The 19,568-nt window shown below is 42.6% G+C and overlaps 3 protein-coding genes across 12 annotated transcripts in view; 1 reads left to right on the top strand and 2 right to left on the bottom strand.

Moving 5' to 3' along the window:
* Nucleotides 1–284: 284 nt before the first annotated feature.
* On the bottom strand, nt 285–16,077 carry yaf2 (YY1 associated factor 2). Of its 2 annotated transcripts, none has more exons than XM_080050977.1 (4): nt 16,071–16,077; nt 14,888–15,013; nt 3,445–3,600; nt 285–2,899 (listed from the first exon to the last, which is right to left on the bottom strand). In XM_080050977.1, exons 2-4 carry the CDS (start codon nt 14,920–14,922, stop codon nt 2,632–2,634), a joined length of 459 nt encoding a protein of 152 aa, XP_079907103.1. In that variant the 5' UTR covers nt 14,923–15,013; nt 16,071–16,077; the 3' UTR covers nt 285–2,631. The 2 variants fall into 2 exon arrangements, with proteins under 2 accessions (XP_079907103.1, XP_079907102.1); XM_080050976.1 differs by lacking the exon at nt 16,071–16,077 and adding an exon at nt 15,434–15,573.
* pphln1 (periphilin 1) overlaps nt 15,140–19,568 on the top strand; it is a 26,957-nt gene continuing 22,528 nt past the window's right edge. For 4 of the 9 annotated variants that reach the window (XM_080050972.1, XM_080050971.1, XM_080050970.1 and 1 more), the window contains exon 1: nt 15,144–15,185. The gene's annotated coding sequence lies outside the window, so the exon portion shown is untranslated. Of the gene's footprint in view, nt 15,186–19,242; nt 19,275–19,568 lie in introns of those variants that run through there. The other 5 variants (XM_080050966.1, XM_080050969.1, XM_080050968.1 and 2 more) reach the window with 5 other exon arrangements.
* zcrb1 (zinc finger CCHC-type and RNA binding motif 1) lies at nt 16,894–19,174 on the bottom strand. The gene is made up of 7 exons (XM_080050922.1): nt 18,809–19,174; nt 18,636–18,664; nt 18,344–18,455; nt 18,082–18,189; nt 17,839–17,948; nt 17,668–17,746; nt 16,894–17,305 (listed from the first exon to the last, which is right to left on the bottom strand). Exons 1-7 carry the CDS (start codon nt 18,890–18,892, stop codon nt 17,156–17,158), a joined length of 672 nt encoding a protein of 223 aa, XP_079907048.1. The 5' UTR covers nt 18,893–19,174; the 3' UTR covers nt 16,894–17,155.

Raw genomic sequence — 19,568 nt, 5'->3', positions numbered from 1 at the left:
ATGGCAAAGCAAAAACATCTCAACGGGTGACATTAACATATCTCTAAGTGTCCATTTTTTGCCACAAACCGAATAACAAACTGTCTGTCGGGAAACGGTTCTCAAGGGGGGGTCGACACACCACCTAGACCCAGCTAGAGCGGTGATGAACCTATACGAGAATACACCTCAAGACACATTGAACGATGCCAACAAATGAAGAGACATAGGCCTGTCCCACAATATACCGAGACCAGAATATTATTATCATGCCATGACAGTTCTCAGGATTCTGTGCTAAAATGTTAAAAGTAAAAAAAAAAAAAAAAAAAAAAGAATCTCGACAATAAGACTGATATGATGGATAATACAACCACATCAAAACATTGTAATACAATATTTTTTTTTTCGTTTTTTGTTTAGAAATATCCATTTTAAATCTGTGTAGTTACTCTACAGGTTTTTATAACTTATTGTGTAGTTAGGTTGATCTATTAGTTGTTCTGCTGGGAGTTTAGTAGGTTCTAAAGCTCCCCTCCACTTTGCTACATCAAAATGGGGGGGGGGGGGTGGGAAGTCCATCACACCGCAGGCCATCACCTGTAACAGCTGAGAAATGTGCGTGTCCAAAAAGTCGAGGCTTCTATTGTTTTCAGTTCAAGTGCCCGTGCTGAGTTCAAACGGGGTCCACCGTGGAGGGGGGAGGGGGGCAGGAAGGTGTCAGCACTCTGCTTTGCCACTGTGACACCCGGCAGGTGCAGCCCTATTTGTGCAGTTTGTAGAGATCTAACAAAAGGACGATTTACTAGTGTCGTTTACAGCTACTGCCCCTTAGTCCCTCAGTCATTGTGCAATTAACTTCACTTTTTACTCCATCTTACTGAAACGTGAAATAACTGTTAACAAAAACACAATGTGCATTTTGTAAGGGAGTCTTTGAAGAATTGAATACCATCTGTCATTCAGCGGCGAGTCTGTGATTGACAGTAACCTATAGGCTTAACATTATAACGGAGGGTGTCGGTGAATTGTCATACTTCGGTCACATTGTTAATACATGGTGCAGGCAACATGCGTTACCAAAGTTTCACACCGACTAAGAATAATTAAGAACTCAATTAACAATGGAGTTTGGATTTTTCTTAAAGCTGCATTAAGTCATTTCTTTGATAGTAAACAAACTCAACTTAAAAGAAACAAAGGCCCTGAGACAGATTTTTAGCTGCTATGGCTAATATGCTAACAATGTATTGCCTACTTTCATATCTGGCAGACGTACACCAACATACGTGAACAGTGTTTCTGACCAAGATAAGCCCCAATACTTAGCATAGCTTCTTCACCAGCTACAAGCTTATTGGCAATGGAAAATCCTGGAAATTGTTGCCCAATGTTGAAAATGTTGCCCAGAAAAAACAAAACAACTGAACTAAAGGCAAGCTGGGGGGATGCTAATTCTCTACATGATCAGCTTTTCCATACCACTCAAATTGATCTGTGTTTATATCAAAAACATCACTTAATGCAGGTTTGTCTTTTGTGGGGGGGGTTGTGTATGTGCTATACAAAATGATAGCCGCATAGACAGTAAAACCAAAACCCTGATTGTATCTCCAACTTGGTTGACTGTGAGCAGACAAAAGTGGGGATAATGTGGAAAAAGAAGGGTGAACATAGATAATTGGCTAAAACAGAAAAGAAAAGAAACACCGGTATTATCTTTTAATGTCATACTTATCCTTCCTGCACAATTTTTCAAAAGAGGGCTTTTATCAAAACCTGCCCGGTGTTTTTTTTTTAATATACGGCCGTAACAAGCATTACCTGAACGAAACAACCTGCTCCAAATATTTTGAGAAAGAAAAAAAAAAAAACAGGCCATCCAGAAGTAAAATATTGGCCTATCAAGATCAGGAACAGAGGCTTTCGCTGTGAGGTTGAAAGGTCTGCGTAGGGACACATTGAGAGTGTAATAAATGTGTAGGTAGAGATTCCAGACAGAGGCTGAAATTCCAATCCACATTAGGGAAAGAAAAGGTCTCTCTGCCTGGCCACTGAAGATGGTGGTCCAGGGTGGGGGGGGGGGCTGCACATTTAGTTTGAAAAAAAAAATTGTTCAAACCAAGCAGGTGCATCTGAAGGAAAACCGCACAGGGACCATAAAGCGTGTCCATTAAAACATTTACCGAAGAGACATATCTCAGGTCAGTCCTGAAGAAAGTTCCTCGTCAGAATCAAACTGTCTTTGTAAATATTCTAGTAGCAGTGAGCATGGTGGGACAGCATGTGGGATCCTTTTTTTCTTCTTCCAGTGCACCAATTGTTCAAGGTGAAAATGTCAAGAAGAAGAACATTTTAGATTAAAGTTTTTTTTTTCATATTGCTTTTCTAAAATTCCAGTGCTGTCTTTCTGTCAATCTTTTCAAACAATTTTAGAAATGTTCACCCCCCCCCAAAAACAAATTTGCTGTGTCACACAGTTCCTACTGAAAAATAATCCAAAAAGAAAATACTGGAAAAAAGAAAAGAAAAGTTGGAGTCAGTACTGTGCAGCTCTTAAGTCAAGAGGCAGGACGCTCCACCGGGGACTATTCGATGTTGGGTGGAGGTTTTGAATGGGGAGTTGGTGGGGTGGGGGGCGGGGGGGTTGCCTCAGTGGGACTCCCCATTGACAGAGCTGGTTTCTCCCCGTGGCGAGGAGGAGCGAGACAGGCCCTTCTCTGTGGCCTCTGAGCTGGAGCCGTTCTGGCTGTGGTGGTCTGCGGTGGAGGCAGCGCTGGACGAGGTGGCTGAAGAGGTGGAGGTGGTGGACGGAGGGGCCTTCACCTTCTCCTTAAAGTCCGTTATGATGACTGTCAGGTCCCCGACCGTCACCTCCAGGTGCTGCGCGCTGCTCCGGTCGATGTTTTTTAATCTGGGCCTGGTGACAGATGGGGAAATGTGTTTGTGTATTGTAAAAGATCCTGATGAGCTTTTTGTATCAAATCAGATTCAGAACTTGCCCACCAAACGAATGCAAAGAAGAATGCCTTACTGGTGTGTCATCTGTATAGATCGATATAAAATAACGATTTGTTGGCATATCACTGTCTTTAATATACACTTTTATTTTGACAATCTCACTACACGTCTGTGTGTGACACTACTTACACTAAAGTTTTTTATTTAAATATATGGAAGAGCTCAGAAATAAAATAATCAAATCATATTCGAGTTGTGTTTTTGATATAAATGTAACAGGTTATTTCAAATGGGCATAAGATATCGTCTCATATCGATCGCAAGCCCCTGAATCGAATCGAAATCAAAGTCGTATCATGGCAGATTTTGTTTGTTCAATAAATGGATCTAATATCGTATTGTGATGAGACCAGCTACTTACGCCCCTACATGGCAACATAACATCCTCTCTATCTTCTACAGTGTGTGTATTCATGTGTCCCCTGTGTGTGGGCTTGTGTTTACCTCATCTTCTTGTGACCGTTCTTCTTGAGTGCCGGCTCCTTGTCGCTCTTCTCCCTCTCCACTCGCTCCTTCTTCTCCTTCTTGGGCTGTGAGGGCAAAACAAACTGCTGCGTTACCTGCTGCTGTGTTACGAGCTGGGAGACGGGACGAGGTTTCCTGATCCGGGGAGAGAGAGAGAGAGACATAGAGAGAGAGAAAGAGAGAGAGAGAAAGAGTGTGACAGATTAATGGGAGGGAAAATCACGATGAACACATGGCTTCATGCTAGCGTACCACCATAATCGAGAGCCAATAATCACTGCCAGTGCTGGTTAGGTTGGTGTGCGCTGAAGTGTTCTTAATGCTGGCATCGCATGCTGACTGCATTCGGAATACAAAAAAATAAAAAAAAGGATTCAGCCATCTGTGTGATATGTGGTATACCTGCACAGGCTTGTTTCAGTGCTCAGAGCAGGGATACACAATGACAACAAGCTGAGATCTGTTTCGGTGGGAACACAAGGATGTAAGTGTGAGTAACACACCAGGATTTCGGAATACACCAATACTACTGCGTGTTTTGATCAAATGAGAAGCAAAACCGCAAAGCCCATCTTGATTAAAACAAAGAGTGATACTGTGTGTAAAGGTGGGTGGGTGGGGGGGGGGGAGTGACCAGTTCTGACTTAAACTACAGTGCAAGTGCGTCATATTCTTATCATTCATTTAAAAAAAGGTCACACCCGACATGTTTTTCCCAAATGTCCAATTCTCCAGCACTGCAGTCTTTGAGAACTCATGGGGAGAGAGTGTAAATGGCCATTAACTGAGTAGCCCTGCCACTTCTTTACACAACCAGCAGTCACTTATCATTCATCCTGTACTGGCTTCCTATCCACTGTCCATTCTAAGATTGTGATTATAAATGATGTACAAAAGGAACCGTGTTGTTTTAGGCTTGTTTCAGGAATCCAAAGTCATGTTGTTCCCCCAGTCTGTTACTGAATGACAGGGGGAAACTGTATTCACTGATACAAGGTGGGGGTGTTGTGTCTTCCTACATAGGCTACACACAACGACACAAGGCTAAAAATACAAATCTCATCAATTACAATTCGACGGATTATCCGTAACTAAATGTTCTCCTCCTCACAGTCACATTTCAATCCTCTGTGAAGGTCTGTTGTTTCAAAAAATGATACATTATGCAATTGGGCTGGCAAAGGTTTGCATGCATGAAGGCTGTGAGCATTTTTGTGTGTGTGTGTGTGTATGTTTTGGGGCTGGCAAGAGCCTTAGCTGAGAGGAGTGTGTTGAAAAAGGCCATCTGCTGAGGGAGCCTACAAATCCAGAGCATGATTTTGCGTGCAAACACACACACACACACACACACACACACACACACACACACACACACACACACACAAACACACATATTCACATAGACCCAGTATGTTCATATGCATGGATAGACATCGCAGCATGCAGATACTGCACCAGAAAACCAACGTGCTGCATACCAATTACCAATGGGTGCATATGAATTTTCTATGCTCGCTTTTATATTTAAAAACAACAAAATTTAATCAACAGACAACACATCATACTATGCACATGAGTGCAAACACTCATTAGTGCCATCACACTCACACAGTGATTAGATGAAGCATGAGGGCATGGTGAGAACAGCAGAAGAGCACAGTGTGTTATCGCAGCTCTATTGAGCAGTCATATTCGTAATAGGGCGTTAGATTTACGCTTTAAAAAATGTCCAATAATCATCAGCCAAATTTTTACCAGCTTTTTGAGGATGCACACAATTGAAAAGGAACTGTGAACAATGGCGAGTAGCGCCACCTTACCGTGTTTAGTAGTGTAAAGCATTAATCTCCTACTCATGACATATACAATAATTGTATTTGAATGTAAGCTAACCCACTGCATCGACTGCATTATACAACTGTTACTCTGTACAACAGCTTCACTCAAGTGCACTAACCTGTGTGTGTGTGTGTGTGTGTGTGTGTGTGTGTGTGAGCCCTGCAAAAAGTACTGCAATTACAAAACATTGGCCTCCAGGTGCTGTATAAATAATGTCCTCCTGCGCTTGCCTAATGTAATTTATAAAAGGGGGTGTAACAAAGTACAAGTACCGAGTGTACAAATGTGCCGGTCTTGATAAAAATCCATTTGGCAGATTAGTTTGAGCACCTGGCCAAGTGGCACTGTGCAATGAATGCGCTATGTTTTTTTTCTTCTTCTTTTCTTTATTTAACCAAAAAAGAGCCTTGTGGCCTATTTAGCTTAATTTAGAGCTTCACTTTATAAGCGGGGCCCGCTGGTCTTGTTCTGAGGGCAAGACTGTTGTTTAACAATTCGGGGATGACCTAAATTGGGTGCCCAGCTTCAAAGAGTCTCTCCCAGAGTAGATTTTCCTTTCAGAGTTATCATCGCCTTCACAGAAAAAGGCAGAGATGCTAGTGTAAGGCTAGAGTGAAATGCAAATGGGTCTCTTGGCCTACATAAACGGCTGATAGGGAGAGGCGATGTAGAGAAAGATCCTCTAATGTGTCTGTCTTGTCAGCACGACACTGCAGAACTGCTGACACCTTTTTTCTTTTTTCTTCTTCCTTCCTTCCTTCCTTCCTTTTTTTTTTTTTTTTTTTTCTTCAAAATAAAAGCGGAGGCCTCTGACAGTCTTCTGTTCGCGGCTAGAGTTAATTTGCTGCTCTCCTTGACATCCTTTACCCCGACACACAAGGAAGAAGTGTCTACTTTTCTGAATTTATTTTGCTTTCTTTCTTTAGCCTCAACACAAAGCGCCGACGGTCGCACACAGAATCGACCATCCCCAAACCTCTGGTGCCAAATGTTACCAGCAGCTTCCAAAAATAAATAGAAAGAAAACGATTGGCTGCCTCCTTTTTATATTCCTTTTTTATTTTGCTGAAGTTGGTACAAGATCCCATTGTGCGATGAATTACTGCCGCCTCATTTGTATGTTTTGCTTCGTTCATGCATGATGAAGAAAAGAAAATGTCACCTGAGGCTCAAGGCAATCTTTTCTATTGTCAACCTTAAAAGACCATGAGCAATTGGGGCCACCACTATAAACACATTGTGTACACCCTCATCTTCTTCATGTGTTACAAATGGAGTAGACTTTCCACTAATAGAGCCAGTTCAATAACCTGGGAGGTGAAAGAGGAGACGCAGACAACCTAATATTACGCCGAGGCAATGCAGCGGGACCTAAACAGAGCTGCCACTGTTAACCCAATCAGATGGTTATTATCTTAGCACTTAAGCCCGAGCCAGTGGCCTCCGTCTGGAAGCTTAAGTGTGTGTGTGTGTTTGTGTGTGTGTGTGAGTGTGTCTATTGATTCCAATAGGAATTTGCTGTGCCTAATGTAATGGTCTATTCTTTCCGACATAATTTGATGCTGTGTGTTTGAGCTGTTGTTCCAAACAGTATTTGCCCCACTCATCATGACATCTATTCTACAGCAGCTAATGGAGTCCCATGCTGGGAAATTGGGAGCTTTATATGAGGGGGCAGGAAGAAAAATAAACACCAAACACAACAAATTATATTTGCTAGAAATGGGGATGTGACAAAAAAAAACTGTGGATGGTAATTCCAAGCCCCTTTTATTTTTGGTTGCTTATTTTCATGGAAGTCAATTATGCTTAGTTTCCTGACCAGTACAGTTCGGTTTGGTAAGGTATCTGCTTTGGTGAGTAACGGTAACCCTAGATCTGACTTGTGTTTCCACTGCAAACAGTACCCCAACTTGGTAGGTGGGCTTTATGCTGGATTACGATCAAATCAGTAGTACACAGTGTAGCCCTTCAATAAAATAAATGGAGAGGACAAACGCCAAACAAAGAACTGCATGACATAAATGTTCTCTGATCACAAGACTGCACTCTTGCCGAGGAGATTACATACCGCAGTTTATCTCTCGCACGAAAATGATGATTCTGTCAGCCAATCAACGTACTGTAGTGTGTAGCTAGCTCCACCCTCTTGGGACCCTTCGGGAACAACATAGGTGCCAACAATAGATACAGCACGGTTCGCATATTTTGGTACACTTTTTTTATGGAAACGCAGATAAATGTGTGCCGCATGGAACCGTAACTCAGTTGAAACGAGCCTTTAAAGACATAGCCCCCCCCCCCCACCCCCATGTCAGCATGATAAGATCATCCTTACAATTACAAGTCATGAGTGTCTGATACAACACCATCTTCCATCTTGCTTTGAACAAACACTCCCTTTCATTTTTTTAAACAGCGAGCTAAAAGACCAACAAGTCCTGTCCTGAAGACTGGAGGGGGGCTGGAAACTAAGTACATAGAAAGGCTGCCACTGATCCCTCACACATTTCACTGACAGGGGAACTCTGTCTGACCCCTTTGCAAATATGCCATGAGCAAACACACACTCTCACTGTCTGTCACACACACACACAATCACACACACACACACATCCTCCTGATGCACCCACTGACCTCAAACCCCTTCCACGTCTGGCCCATGTGCGCGGAAAACAGAGGGGAAAAAATTTGAAGAAAGCGGCCGAAGAAAGCAAAACTGCCAGGGAATATCTCCGTGCTCTACTCCTGTATTAGTCACCAGTCCTGAATTTGATTAAGTTAATCTTTGTCCATGACACATTCAGTTGGTGGTAATTGTGACTTAGACTCATGGTGGTTTGGCCCCCAGACTGTCACGTTTCTGCCTAGAGCGGATACACAGGTCATCGACACCACACACCACCATGCAGGGAATCAGCAATGGACACAGATGGCGCAGTAGTAGTGTGTATGAGTCAGTCTCTTTTTATAGACAAAAATCACTAAAGGCTTTTGTATAACAAACTCTACAAACTCCCACACACACACACACACGATGGGATATCAAATTCAAAGACTTTTCGGTAACTTTAAACGTCTTGTCTGTTGAAATGCGATACACTGACTCCATCGAGGAAAACCATGAAGGCGGTTTGATGTGTTTAGTGTGGTTGACCCCACAGGAGAATGGGAAAACACACCATTGCATTACTGCCCTGTGAAAAAACGATGCATCTCCAGAACATCCTCTTTTCACCACAAGTAAATAAAAACCGGGGCCCACTTTCAGCTTTGTGACTTTTTTCTGATCAATCAAAGTTGTTTTTTTTTTTACATTGGGTTATTTCACCCAAGAGATGTTTTTCTCAACCCACAAAGCAACACTTATGCCTCCATTTTAACGGGGACATTCTAAATCTCCATGTCCACCAAACACTACTACTAAGACGTGTTTGTTCGAGGAGGACATACAAAAATCAGTGCACATTATGTAGCTGCAGTATTTCCCTTCAAAGAAAACAAGTGTCTTTCAAAGTCACGGCAATTTTAGGTTTAACATGGGTCTTTTTATTTTGAAATGGGAGTCATCATGGCAGGGCAGCTGTGGCCATTATTCCAGACATTGGCTCTTCTAAAAACGTTTTGAACCGGTTATCTGTTCAAAGCTAAAGAAGACGGCAGTACAGAACACTGCAGAATCTGATGTTTGCACTGCATGCGAACATTAGTCAAGTACATTGTGTGATGAGCAAACAGCCCGCAGGACAGCTGATGGACTGCAAATAAGCTCAGGAGTGTGTACTGTTGGCTGCTATAAACAAATCTCGCCTCGCTGTTCTGTGATGATTGTAAGATCATTGTGAAAGAGCTTATTTTATGCCCCGTTGAACACTCTCTCTCTCTAGTTTGTACTCGTGTGTGTCAGGTTTTTCTATCAGCAGGTTGTAGGCTGCTCCTGGGAGCCCCTCCAACCCGATGATTAATGTCTCTCCCTGCCTGTACATGCTATCAATGAGCGTGTGTGTGTGTGTGTGTGTGGAAGAGAGAGAGACAGAGAGACAGATGGCTCTCCATGTCCTGTGGTTTATGACACCTTCTGCAGCCCGCTAGTAGCCACACACCATTCTCCTCTCTTACACAGGCCCTTACAGAGGCCCACTTGGACAAACACGCGCACACAGACAAACACACACACACACACACCCACCCACCCACCCCCACACACACACACACACCCCCACACACAAGGACCTACACACACAAAGAGCAGCATGTCATGCATCAGTGTCACTGTAGTAATTACAGGCTTATCACGTCGCCATAATCTTGAGCCGTGGTGACGTGATAACAGCCAGCTTCTTTGTCCCCGGTGTACGCTCAGTGTTTGTATGCTGCTGCGCGAGCACTAGGAAAAGCAGTAACCCACACGGCTCAGCGGCCTTATAAAAAGAGGATGTAATAATTTAGAGGATGGCGATCAAATGCTATGGGCTAGTGATATACAGTCTGCTTTACACACACGAGACAGGTTTAAAGATGCAATTTTGTATCAACGTTTAGCTATTACTGCGGTGATAATCGCTTCAGTCATTTTGTCAGCGTCACACATCCAGATCTCAGGCTCATGAAAAACAGGTTTATCAGCATTTTTGTGTGGTGCGTGCCTGTTGTAAAAAGATCTCATTTGGCACAACCACTCTTGCAGTTCAAAAAAAACAGAAGAGGACACACATATGTTTCATTAATCTGACTTATTTTTCTGTTGATAAAACATAGCTAAACATATCGTCGTGCCAAAGTCACTTCAGGGCAACGACAAAAAATAAAACGCCAGTATTTTGACGACATTCACTTAAAGAGAATGATGCAAAAACAAATGATTGTGAGAGTCAAGTGTGTTGCTATCTCTGCTAGTCTAGTTTTGTGTATTTGAATATCAACCCGGATATTAACATTTATCCAGCTGTCAAATAGTGGTATAGATTTTGCCTTGTAAATTAGCTTTCTCCCACACATATCGGCCAGCTGAAGAACCAAATACGTTTTACACTTTTAAATGAATTTGTAAAAAAGGTGTGGAATTGGGAACATCTTACTAGGAAGCTTATAATATGGCTAATACAGATACAAGGATGGGGTAACGGATTTTAATGCCATAAAGGAGACTCTTTATATTAAGAAGTCCCAGCTTGGATGTATAAATGTGTACCGAGGCAGTGAGACAATATCCGGAAGTACAGTAAATTCACATATCACGCTGTTCGTTTTTTAATTGGATACATTTTTCTGCAGGCAGCATTTTTAATGTATGTACATAATTACTTGCATTTATGTATATTGTTATTCCATGGAAGTTCACACACATATTTTTTTTTACCAACGCAGCTATTTTGAGAGAAGGAACAGATAGAGATAGAGAGGAGAGATAATTAATCCATTCCCTTTTGCATAAAAATGGTTCTGAAATGCATTTTGATCCCACGTTTAAAAATCCACTAAAAATAAGATTGAGTCAGTGTGCGACCCCATTCCCCACAGTTTCCGCTTCACATAATCAGATAGCTACGGCGGGCTGATCGGTATCTCATTTTTTATAATGGAGATCTACTGCAACCAATCACTGGCTGGATTTATATGATTCCTGCAAAACCTCAAAATGGCAACAATTTGAGATAGTTTTGTTATTTTTTTTTCTCTGCACTCCTTTTTCTGTGATCTTTGTGAAAGCATTTAATTTCCCTTGGCCTTTTTTATAAACATGTTATTAATCTTCTGTTGGTAACATGCCCCAAATTCTTTATCATTTCGTTGTATTTGTATGTAAATAAAATAAAAATAAAAATGTGTAATATCCTTTGTTGGATAGTCTACAGCACCACCGTGTCTTATTGAAAGCTATACATTCTTTAAAGAGAGTAGGCCGACTGCAAATGAGCCAACCAACTGCACTATTGCAGACCAATTCTCAGTGTGTGTGAAGTGCACATGAACTGTGAGGGCGAGCTTGTGCGGAGGATGATAAAACAACATCTAAAGAGCCCAAAAATCCTGACAGGTTCTCAGCCGGCTCAGAGTGGCTCGTGCTTGTTTAGCTGGAGGCTGACGAAACCTGCACATCAGTCAATCTGTCATCGAGAGACGCCCCTAGGTTAAGTTCAACTGGAGAGAGAGAGAGAGAGAGAAAGAGAGAGAGAGAGAGAGAGAGAGCTCTACCTCGAATAGCTGTGAGAATGAAGAGGTGGGGGTAAAATGGTGTACACAGCTAATGGCATGATGATCAAGCTCACTGTCCTGACCTGTAGAAATACAATGGTGCTCAACAGGCACCTGAATGTCGAGCATGCACGCACTCTACGTCACACACACACACAAAGTGTTTGGCAGAAGGCAGTGTGTAGGTTTGGGTTTTAACAGCTGGCTGTCAGCACCACTTCACATGACACTTTCAGCTTATCTTTATAATTAACCCAAATCTTAATATTTGAAATGTCAACGTGACGCGCTGATCCAGGAGCAGTTCATAATAATAACGGGTGCACCTGGAGACCTTCTGATGCTCTGCCTGGGTATTTCAGCTGATGTTGGAATCAAACCCTGTGACCTTGCACTTATCAAACAGCCTCTCTAAGTACCACACACTCGCCACACTGTGACTTTCATCTATCACACTAGCTTTTTTCAAAGGGCTGGGACTGAGCCCAAAGAGTGGCAGGAAGATAAAATGTCCCCCCCCCCCTGCCTTTTCCCCCCCTTGCAAAGTCTTAAGGTAATGAGGCCGCACGGTATGTTGTGATCCCAAAAGCTCCACTAAGACCGCTTTGATTAAAGACCGTAAGCTAACAGCTTGCCAGAGAAGAACAACAAATTTTTCTCTTTTCGATCTGCACAAATCACGGTGTCACGTTTTGGGGGCCTGAGAGCATTTTCCGTAAAAAAAATAATAATAATAAAAATCCACTCATGTGAATAGTAATTTCTGCTCCGTCTCGTGCTAGTGGCAGGGTCCTGCTTGTGACAACAGGGGGTGGTGACAGAATTAATGGAACGTCAGCCGGCCCCCTATACTCTGTCAACCTGTCTCCCACTCCTAAATCCAATCCTGCTGATGCATCCTTGTCTTCAGTCAAACTCGCAGCCTCGACCATTCTCAATCGTTGGGTTCCTGCAGTAGATCATCTCCCAACATCAGAGAGGGGATACGGGCGGTTAAGACCTGCTCAACCTCCCCTTCATAAAACATTCAGCCAAATCTCTAGGCTTGCCGTAATCACACGCAAATGCTCTACCTCCTTAAAACATGTCTCTGCCTTGTCCTAGAATCCATCAGCTCTAGCGCTGCTGGCCGAAAAAAGACACTGATCCCCGTCTGGACAAGTTTAGTGTTGTTTTTTTTTTTTTTACTTATGACAACTATGTTGAATTAAGCCACTGACACGGGCTGTGAATAATCTGTGACCTTCAGGCTTCGGTGCACACCTCCTCCCAACCGGTGGACACTCCATGCCTGTGTCAAGCATTCATTCTTCACCTCACAGCGATAAGCTCAGTCATGCTTGTTTAGTAACCCGGCAAAGGGGAGAATTTACCGTGTCCCGCATTTATATTCCGAGCGCCATTTGCCCTTTAGCACCTTTCGGCATTGCTTGCTCTCAAATCCACTTGTCTGCTGTGTTCGGTCGTTAACAGCTGCGACCACCTGTGTGGCCATTTTGCTGCAGCATTAGCCCGGCGTGTGGGGCGAGTGTCTTGGCCTTAACTGCGAGAACCATGACAAATACTACTATGTTTCTGCAGCAATGCAGTTGGGGTTGGAAAAAAAGACAGTAGGTTATTACCGTTAAATAAGACCTTCTAACTGCGTACATTTGTCGCTGACTGTCAGTCAGGTGCAGCAAGGAATTCTGGGACCTTGTGTCCTTGCCAATCTCCCCCCACTTCACCAAAATGATGCCCAGATGGGGAAGACAAAGGGTGTCACAGACTTTTGGTGACTGACGTGAGGATTCAGACAGGTTCTTGGCAAAGCTGCAGTCCCCTTGTTATTTTACAGAAGCGTGCACACACACTCTCACACACTCACACACACACACACACACACACACACACACAATTATACACAGAGTCCCTGGAGTGTCCTCTCAACGATCAACGCGCAGCTGCAATAAGCTGGACCCTGTGACAACAGCGTGTCTGCTGCTCAATCTCCAGCAACTGTGCACTTGAATCAGTATTATTATATGTGCACATCAAGAGAGCGTGCGTGTGTGTTTGTCACAAATATGTATGCAGTCATGTGTAAAATGTGCATGTTGAGTGCATCTGTACGAGTGTGTGAGTGTGTGCATGTGCGTGTCTCTGATGACAGCAGGCTGATTAAGCTGTTGCATAGTAATGAGCAATGGCTGTCTGTCTGGCAGCTGCTCTGACAACCTAGCCCTCCCACTCTCACGCACACACACAGATACACACACACACACACAGGCATACACACACGGGCAAGTGCATGCACCGACAGGAGAAATACCACCATTTCTAAAATGGCATTAAAGCGGACAATTGCACGGACGTGTGTATTTGTTGTTTTTGCTGCTGTTGTTGTTATTGTTGTTAAATCATTGGAAAGTTGTGTTAATGCAAAGGAGGATCATATGGCGATGCGTTAAAGAGATTGGATTGGTTGGAAATAGCAACGCACACCATTTTCCTATGAAGCTAACGGTTACACTTCCTCCCCCTTCAACCCCTTTGTTGTGTTTTCATCCCGATAATGATGACTGCCACTCGGGGACAGCAGTCGTTTCCTGCTTCAACTCACCGACAAATATCCACAGCGCATAGGGAAAAAGAGTGTGTGTGTGTGGGTGTGTAAGTGTGTGTGCGCATTTACCTACCTAGTACCTACATGCTATTTATTTGTATGCTTCAAGTACTTGCGTGTGTGTGTGTGTTTGTGTGTGTGAATGTGTCTGTGTGTGTGTGTGTGTGTGTGTGTGTGTGTGTGTGTGTGTGTGTATGTGTGTGTGCAAGTGTGTCCCCCACCCCACCCCTTCGTTACAGATATCTCCGGGGCAACAAGATGGATGTGTGTACTTAAAGAGCGAGCCGTCCGTCTCCCTCATTGTACTAGAGGTCAGTGTCAAGACTGGGGCAAGAACATGGAGACTAATGCGCTGCTCAGAGGAAAATGTGAGAGAGATGTTGAGTTGAAGGAAAACTTGGACGAAGCAATTGTCAAAAAGAAACACAGAATAATTGCAGCAGTTATTATCAATCTACTACTTATATCATTTGTGTTCATGTTTAATGTGTAACCTGTATATAGAATGGTAACTAACAGCGCCAAAGGGTTACATATTTGTATTTTTTTGGGTTAAACCATCTCAACCCATTGTCTCGTGGTATAAATGCATCAATATTGTTTAGAGGCAGAGAAGTGGTAGTAGCCTAGTGAGATTAAACTGTTCCTCATTTTGCTGGGGAGGGCAGCCCCCAAATCCCCATGCCCCCCCCCCCTCTCTCTCTACACACACATCAACACCACCCCTCTGTGACCCACTAATGCAAAAGACACCAATGGTAATGTAGATAGCCATCGCCTTACCTTGTTGATGTCCCCTTCCTGACATCACACATCATGCACTTAAATGCTTCTGCCGTGTTCTTGTACGTGCACACGCTGCAGTCCCAAAACCCCTCGTCGGAGGAGGGCTTCGGTTGACGCTTCGGCCTTTTAGAAACAATAAATGTGAAAACAAGAAAGGAGGGGGAAGAAGAAAAAGAAAAACGAAAAAAACGAAAAGAGATGGTGGGAGCGGAGAGGAGAGGGGAGAGGGGCGAGAGAGGAGACAACAGTGAGTTCAGCTCGCATCCAACGAAGGCTATCGATAGCAAACATCTGGGTAAGCCTATGGGATTTAGGTAATCATCTGCAAACGCTAGCTGTGATCCGACACTGTAATTGGCGATGAGGTTTTAACACCCGCGCGTGCGGACACCAACACGCGCAGTCACTCACACACACAAGCAGCGCGCGCGCATGAGAGAGAGACCGTGGAGAGAAAACCCATTTTTTCCCTCCCGTGCGCTTGTCGATGTCCGCTCCCCTTTCCTAGCTTAAATATCTCGGACGCGCTCGCTCGGTCGTTACCTTGTGGGACTCCTCTTGTCGCCCATGCCAGACCAGGGTTTATATGGAGGTGCTGAGACGAGCAGAAGCCGTGTTATTTCCGATATATATAAAGAAATTCGGCAAAGAAGCTATGAGCCTATGCCGCTCGGCTTCCAGCTGTCGTGGAAACTCCGCTTGGGAAATGGTCACGTGACTCGCTTAAGCCAATCACAGGCTGGGTTACTTCCCGAGGCTGACATTCCTCTTGATGAATCTATGCCGCCTTCATGTACCTGCTGTAAAGCTCGTATTTATTTGGACCGAATGTATTACACATTGATATTATTTAGTTATTAGGACATAATTGACACGTTTAACACTATGTTCGCCGACTGACTTACTATACAGCCAAATGTAGGAAGTTGTTTTCAGTCTAAACCAGACACTGCAGCTGAGTTTACTCATTTCCACACCTCGAATCGATTAGAGACACCCTTCTTCTGTGTTTGACTTAAATGTCATTAGCACACACTTGATTAACTTCATTTAATTATCATTTTTAAAAGCAACAATTTTACATTACACATAGGTAGGCCAATAACACATAGCCTTATCAATCATACTTTTACTTTCAGTGGTCGTCGCATGAGAGAGAAATATTCTTTGCAGCAGTTACCTCTTTATCCATTCTCCTTCTCATTTTCCTTGGAGCGTTTTACTTTCCGACAGCGCGCAAATGCACCAACAGCCATTGTGGCTAACGTTGAATTTATGAAGAAATATGTATGCTCAGCTCCCGCTCACTTTAACTGGGAATCGTCTCACGTCCCTGCGTCTTCGCATTTGGCTCGCACAATGCTGTAAATTCGCAGCAGTTCAGATCTCGGGCGCATAAAACACCGGGGAATCCCCCGCTTTGTTTGCGTGCTGACGCAAGCGAGAATCTAATAAACCGCATTTCCAAAAGACCCACTGTAGCGTGACTGTCTTCCACCGCGCCGGTTTTTCAAAGCCTGGGCTCCTCAAACCTCATTTTATTTTAACCGGATTTTCAATTATCTCTCGACTCTGGGATTGTACTGCCAACTGCATTCAATGTATTGCAATAGATAGATAATAGCTTGTCATAGCGGTTTCGAATTGCTGGTTCACATTTTTAAACTTTTTAATTTGTATCAAGCAGAAACAAATAATCATCTCAGCTTTCTTTACTATGCATTTAGAATGCAGAGCCTATTTGACCATTTGTGTTGTATAGTGTTGGCTGATTATACAAAATACACAACCTTGTGTTCAACTGACACTTCTGAAAAGGTCTACACATTGGAATTGTTCATATAACATAAAAAAAAATATTTATTTTATTTTCACATAAAAACAGTCAGCATTAGTTGTGTAAACCATAGGCTACTATTACAATTTAATTAATTCAACTAAGCAAAATAGTAAATTGCATTGTCTGTGGTTAACACTGTAAAAAACTATTCATTTGGTTTGTGTTAAAAAAAGGTTTTATTGATGAGCATAGAAAAACATCACACACAAAATCAACCTAAACAGTATTCCTAGAAACTCAATATCTCTCATTAAGTCATTATTATGTACAAGGAGAAAAAAAAACTCCCAACTTCATTGGTATAGATGCATGTCTGTAGCATCCCCTCTATTATACAGTAATGAAGCAATGTTGAAAAAATATATATTTTTTTTTAATCATTTTCAAAGTTTGTATTATCTTGATCATGATGATTATAATTATCATTAGTCACTGAGCTCCTCTTCATCACTGAAGTATGTGCTCTTTTTGATCTTCGGCTTCTTGGAGTCCGAGGAGGTTGAAGCGTCGGCGTCGTCCTCTTGAGATAAAATCGCCTGCTTCCTTCGCGTCTCCTCTTCCTCGATACGTGCTTGCTGAGAGGGACACAGAAGAAATATGGAAAGCAGTAGAACAAATGTTATAAGTCTCAATCTCAAACAGCAGTTATTCATGATTCATGAAGGTGGTATGCTGCATTTCAGTAGAGATGTTAATCAGTATCAGAATTGGTTTTATTGCCTGGTACGTTCACGCATACAAGGAATTTGCTGTGGTCAGATGGTGTACACAATAAGATAATCAAGATGTACATAGAGTAAAAAGCATCTCAAAGAATATAGATAGTCTTTTTTAAATAATAAAAGAGAAACGTGCAATTATCGATTTAGAAAAACTAGGAGTTCGACACTTGCTAAAAGTAAATAAGATAAAAAATGTGACCATTTTGTTTTCTTACCTGAAAGGCTATGGCTTGGCTCAGACTGTCTAAGTTGGGGTCCTCTCCCTCTTCTTCACTGTCTTCCTCCTCTTCTTCACTACGAATGGAAAAGATGGAGGAATTGAGAAAATGTCTGTCTATTCTAGTCTTGCGTACAATATTTCGCAGCATCAGCTCTGAAATACGTACACATGCTCAGGTTGTTCATCCTTTTTCTTCTTTTTCTTTTCTTTCTTCTTTGGAGGTTCCCTCTCTCCAAGGATGTTTTTGGGGCAGGCATAGCTCAGATGACCTGTATCCTGTGATGTTTAAAAAAGAAAATAAAAAAATTATTAGACATCAGAATCACCGTCTGTGATGATTTCATTTGCACTTCAATACATTTTGATGATATCTAACAGGACCGAAAATACACATTAAGTACGCACTGACCCCACATTCGTAACATTTGGACTTGTCGGTGTAGTTGCGTCTTCTTATAAACTCAGTTGTTCGTCCATTGTCTATGGCGATGCTTGCTTTCACTGTTCTGCCAAACAACTGGGAGACAAACACATCTGTAATTCACAACTGACCAGTGAATGTCCATTAAAGGAACCTCACTTACAGACAGTGACAACGGAACTGCAGTCTATGCTCAAATACATTGAGTATATGAACACTTTACAGGCTTAATGTGACATAATAAACAAACCTGTTTGTTGTTCACTGCTCTGGCACAATTTTGAGCACCATCTCTGTCCAGGAAGAGAACAAACGCCACCCCTTTACTCTGTCGAGTGTCTTTATCCTTAACGATTGTAACCCTGAAATACACACGATTGTAATTAAACCTATTATAAATATTGTATTAACGGTGCCATTACTAGAGGCAGATTGTACTGCCCTTAAAGTAAATGGTGTGTGCTGTGTGACCCTTGACTGCTTTGTTTGGGTTTAGACACTGTATAAAAACGTAAATATAAGGGAACCATTCGGATACTTACTTTACAACTTTTCCATATTTGGTGAAAAGCTGAAATGAGACAAAGAGATCGGTCTCAGAAAGGAAGTTGCTTGGATTCAGAGACCTTATTGTAATTGGTGTATTGCCAACAGCAGCATCGTTAACATTATTTAACACACCACCAAAACAAACGTGTAGGGGCTGTCTTCTTACCTTGTGTAGGTCGTTGTTGGTGAGCGAGAACGGCAGGTTTGACACATACACGGTGCTTTTGCTTGGTGCCAACCCCCCGCTCATACTGGACGCCTGTAATGCACTGTGATACTAAATAAGACAGGTGAACCTGACAACTGTTTCATGCACGTCAAGCTACAAAACAGTTAGCCTGCTAAGTCCAACAAGCCCGCTAAATAATGTAGCGTTATCCATTTTAACTTTATTCCTAGCAGCTGAGAACGTTGTCCAAACGACTTACCGACACAGTCTCTACAGTGAGAATGATATCTTCATGTGTTTAATAATTCCGTATTTAGTCTATTTGTTATCCACAAATGTTTAGCAAAAAAAAACCTTTTGCCATCTCTGTCCGTCGCAGCTCAGTGACGCATGCGCAGCCCTCGTCCAATAACAGTCCGTTTAGCTAACCAGAAAGGCTAGGCTAACTAAACGCTAGAGGAAGGTGAGGTTGTTTTCCAAATGTGCTTGGGAATTACCGCTTGCTGTGGGTTATTTTACTTGTTTGATCTGTTAGAGGCCACATTTTGCCGCTAATATTTATTTGTGATTTTTACGTGTCAGCACCGACTGGTTAACTTGCCCAAACAACAAATAAAACGTGCGGGTGTTTGCTGCATACATGGAGGCTAGCTGATTAGCAATGCTAGCTGTCCGGTCTACATGAACGTAGCTAGCTACAGTGGTTAGTGGTAAACAAACCTTCGCAGACTATGTTATAATGTTTGTTATGACTGGA

The sequence above is a fragment of the Ammodytes marinus genome (assembly GCF_949987685.1).
Source record: "Ammodytes marinus genome assembly, chromosome: 22".
Lineage (NCBI taxonomy): Eukaryota > Metazoa > Chordata > Actinopteri > Uranoscopiformes > Ammodytidae > Ammodytes > Ammodytes marinus.
This window is presented reverse-complemented; position numbering and strand designations above follow the sequence as displayed.

Excerpts from the sequence above, each read along its gene's own strand:
- yaf2 (XM_080050976.1), bottom strand. The coding sequence starts at position 15,459 with ATGGGCGACAAGAGGAGTCCCACAAG. Across the intron at positions 3,601-14,887 it reads AGGAAGGGGACATCAACAAG|GAAACCTCGTCCCGTCTCCC; the intron begins GTAAGGCGATGG and ends TCCCCGGATCAG. Across the intron at positions 2,900-3,444 it reads AACGGTCACAAGAAGATGAG|GCCCAGATTAAAAAACATCG; the intron begins GTAAACACAAGC and ends ATCTGTCACCAG.
- zcrb1 (XM_080050922.1), bottom strand. The coding sequence starts at position 18,892 with ATGAGCGGGGGGTTGGCACCAAGCAAAAGCACCGTGTATGTGTCAAAC. Across the intron at positions 18,665-18,808 it reads CCAACAACGACCTACACAAG|CTTTTCACCAAATATGGAAA; the intron begins GTAAGAAGACAG and ends GTCTCATTTCAG. Across the intron at positions 18,456-18,635 it reads AAATATGGAAAAGTTGTAAA|GGTTACAATCGTTAAGGATA; the intron begins GTAAGTATCCGA and ends TGTGTATTTCAG.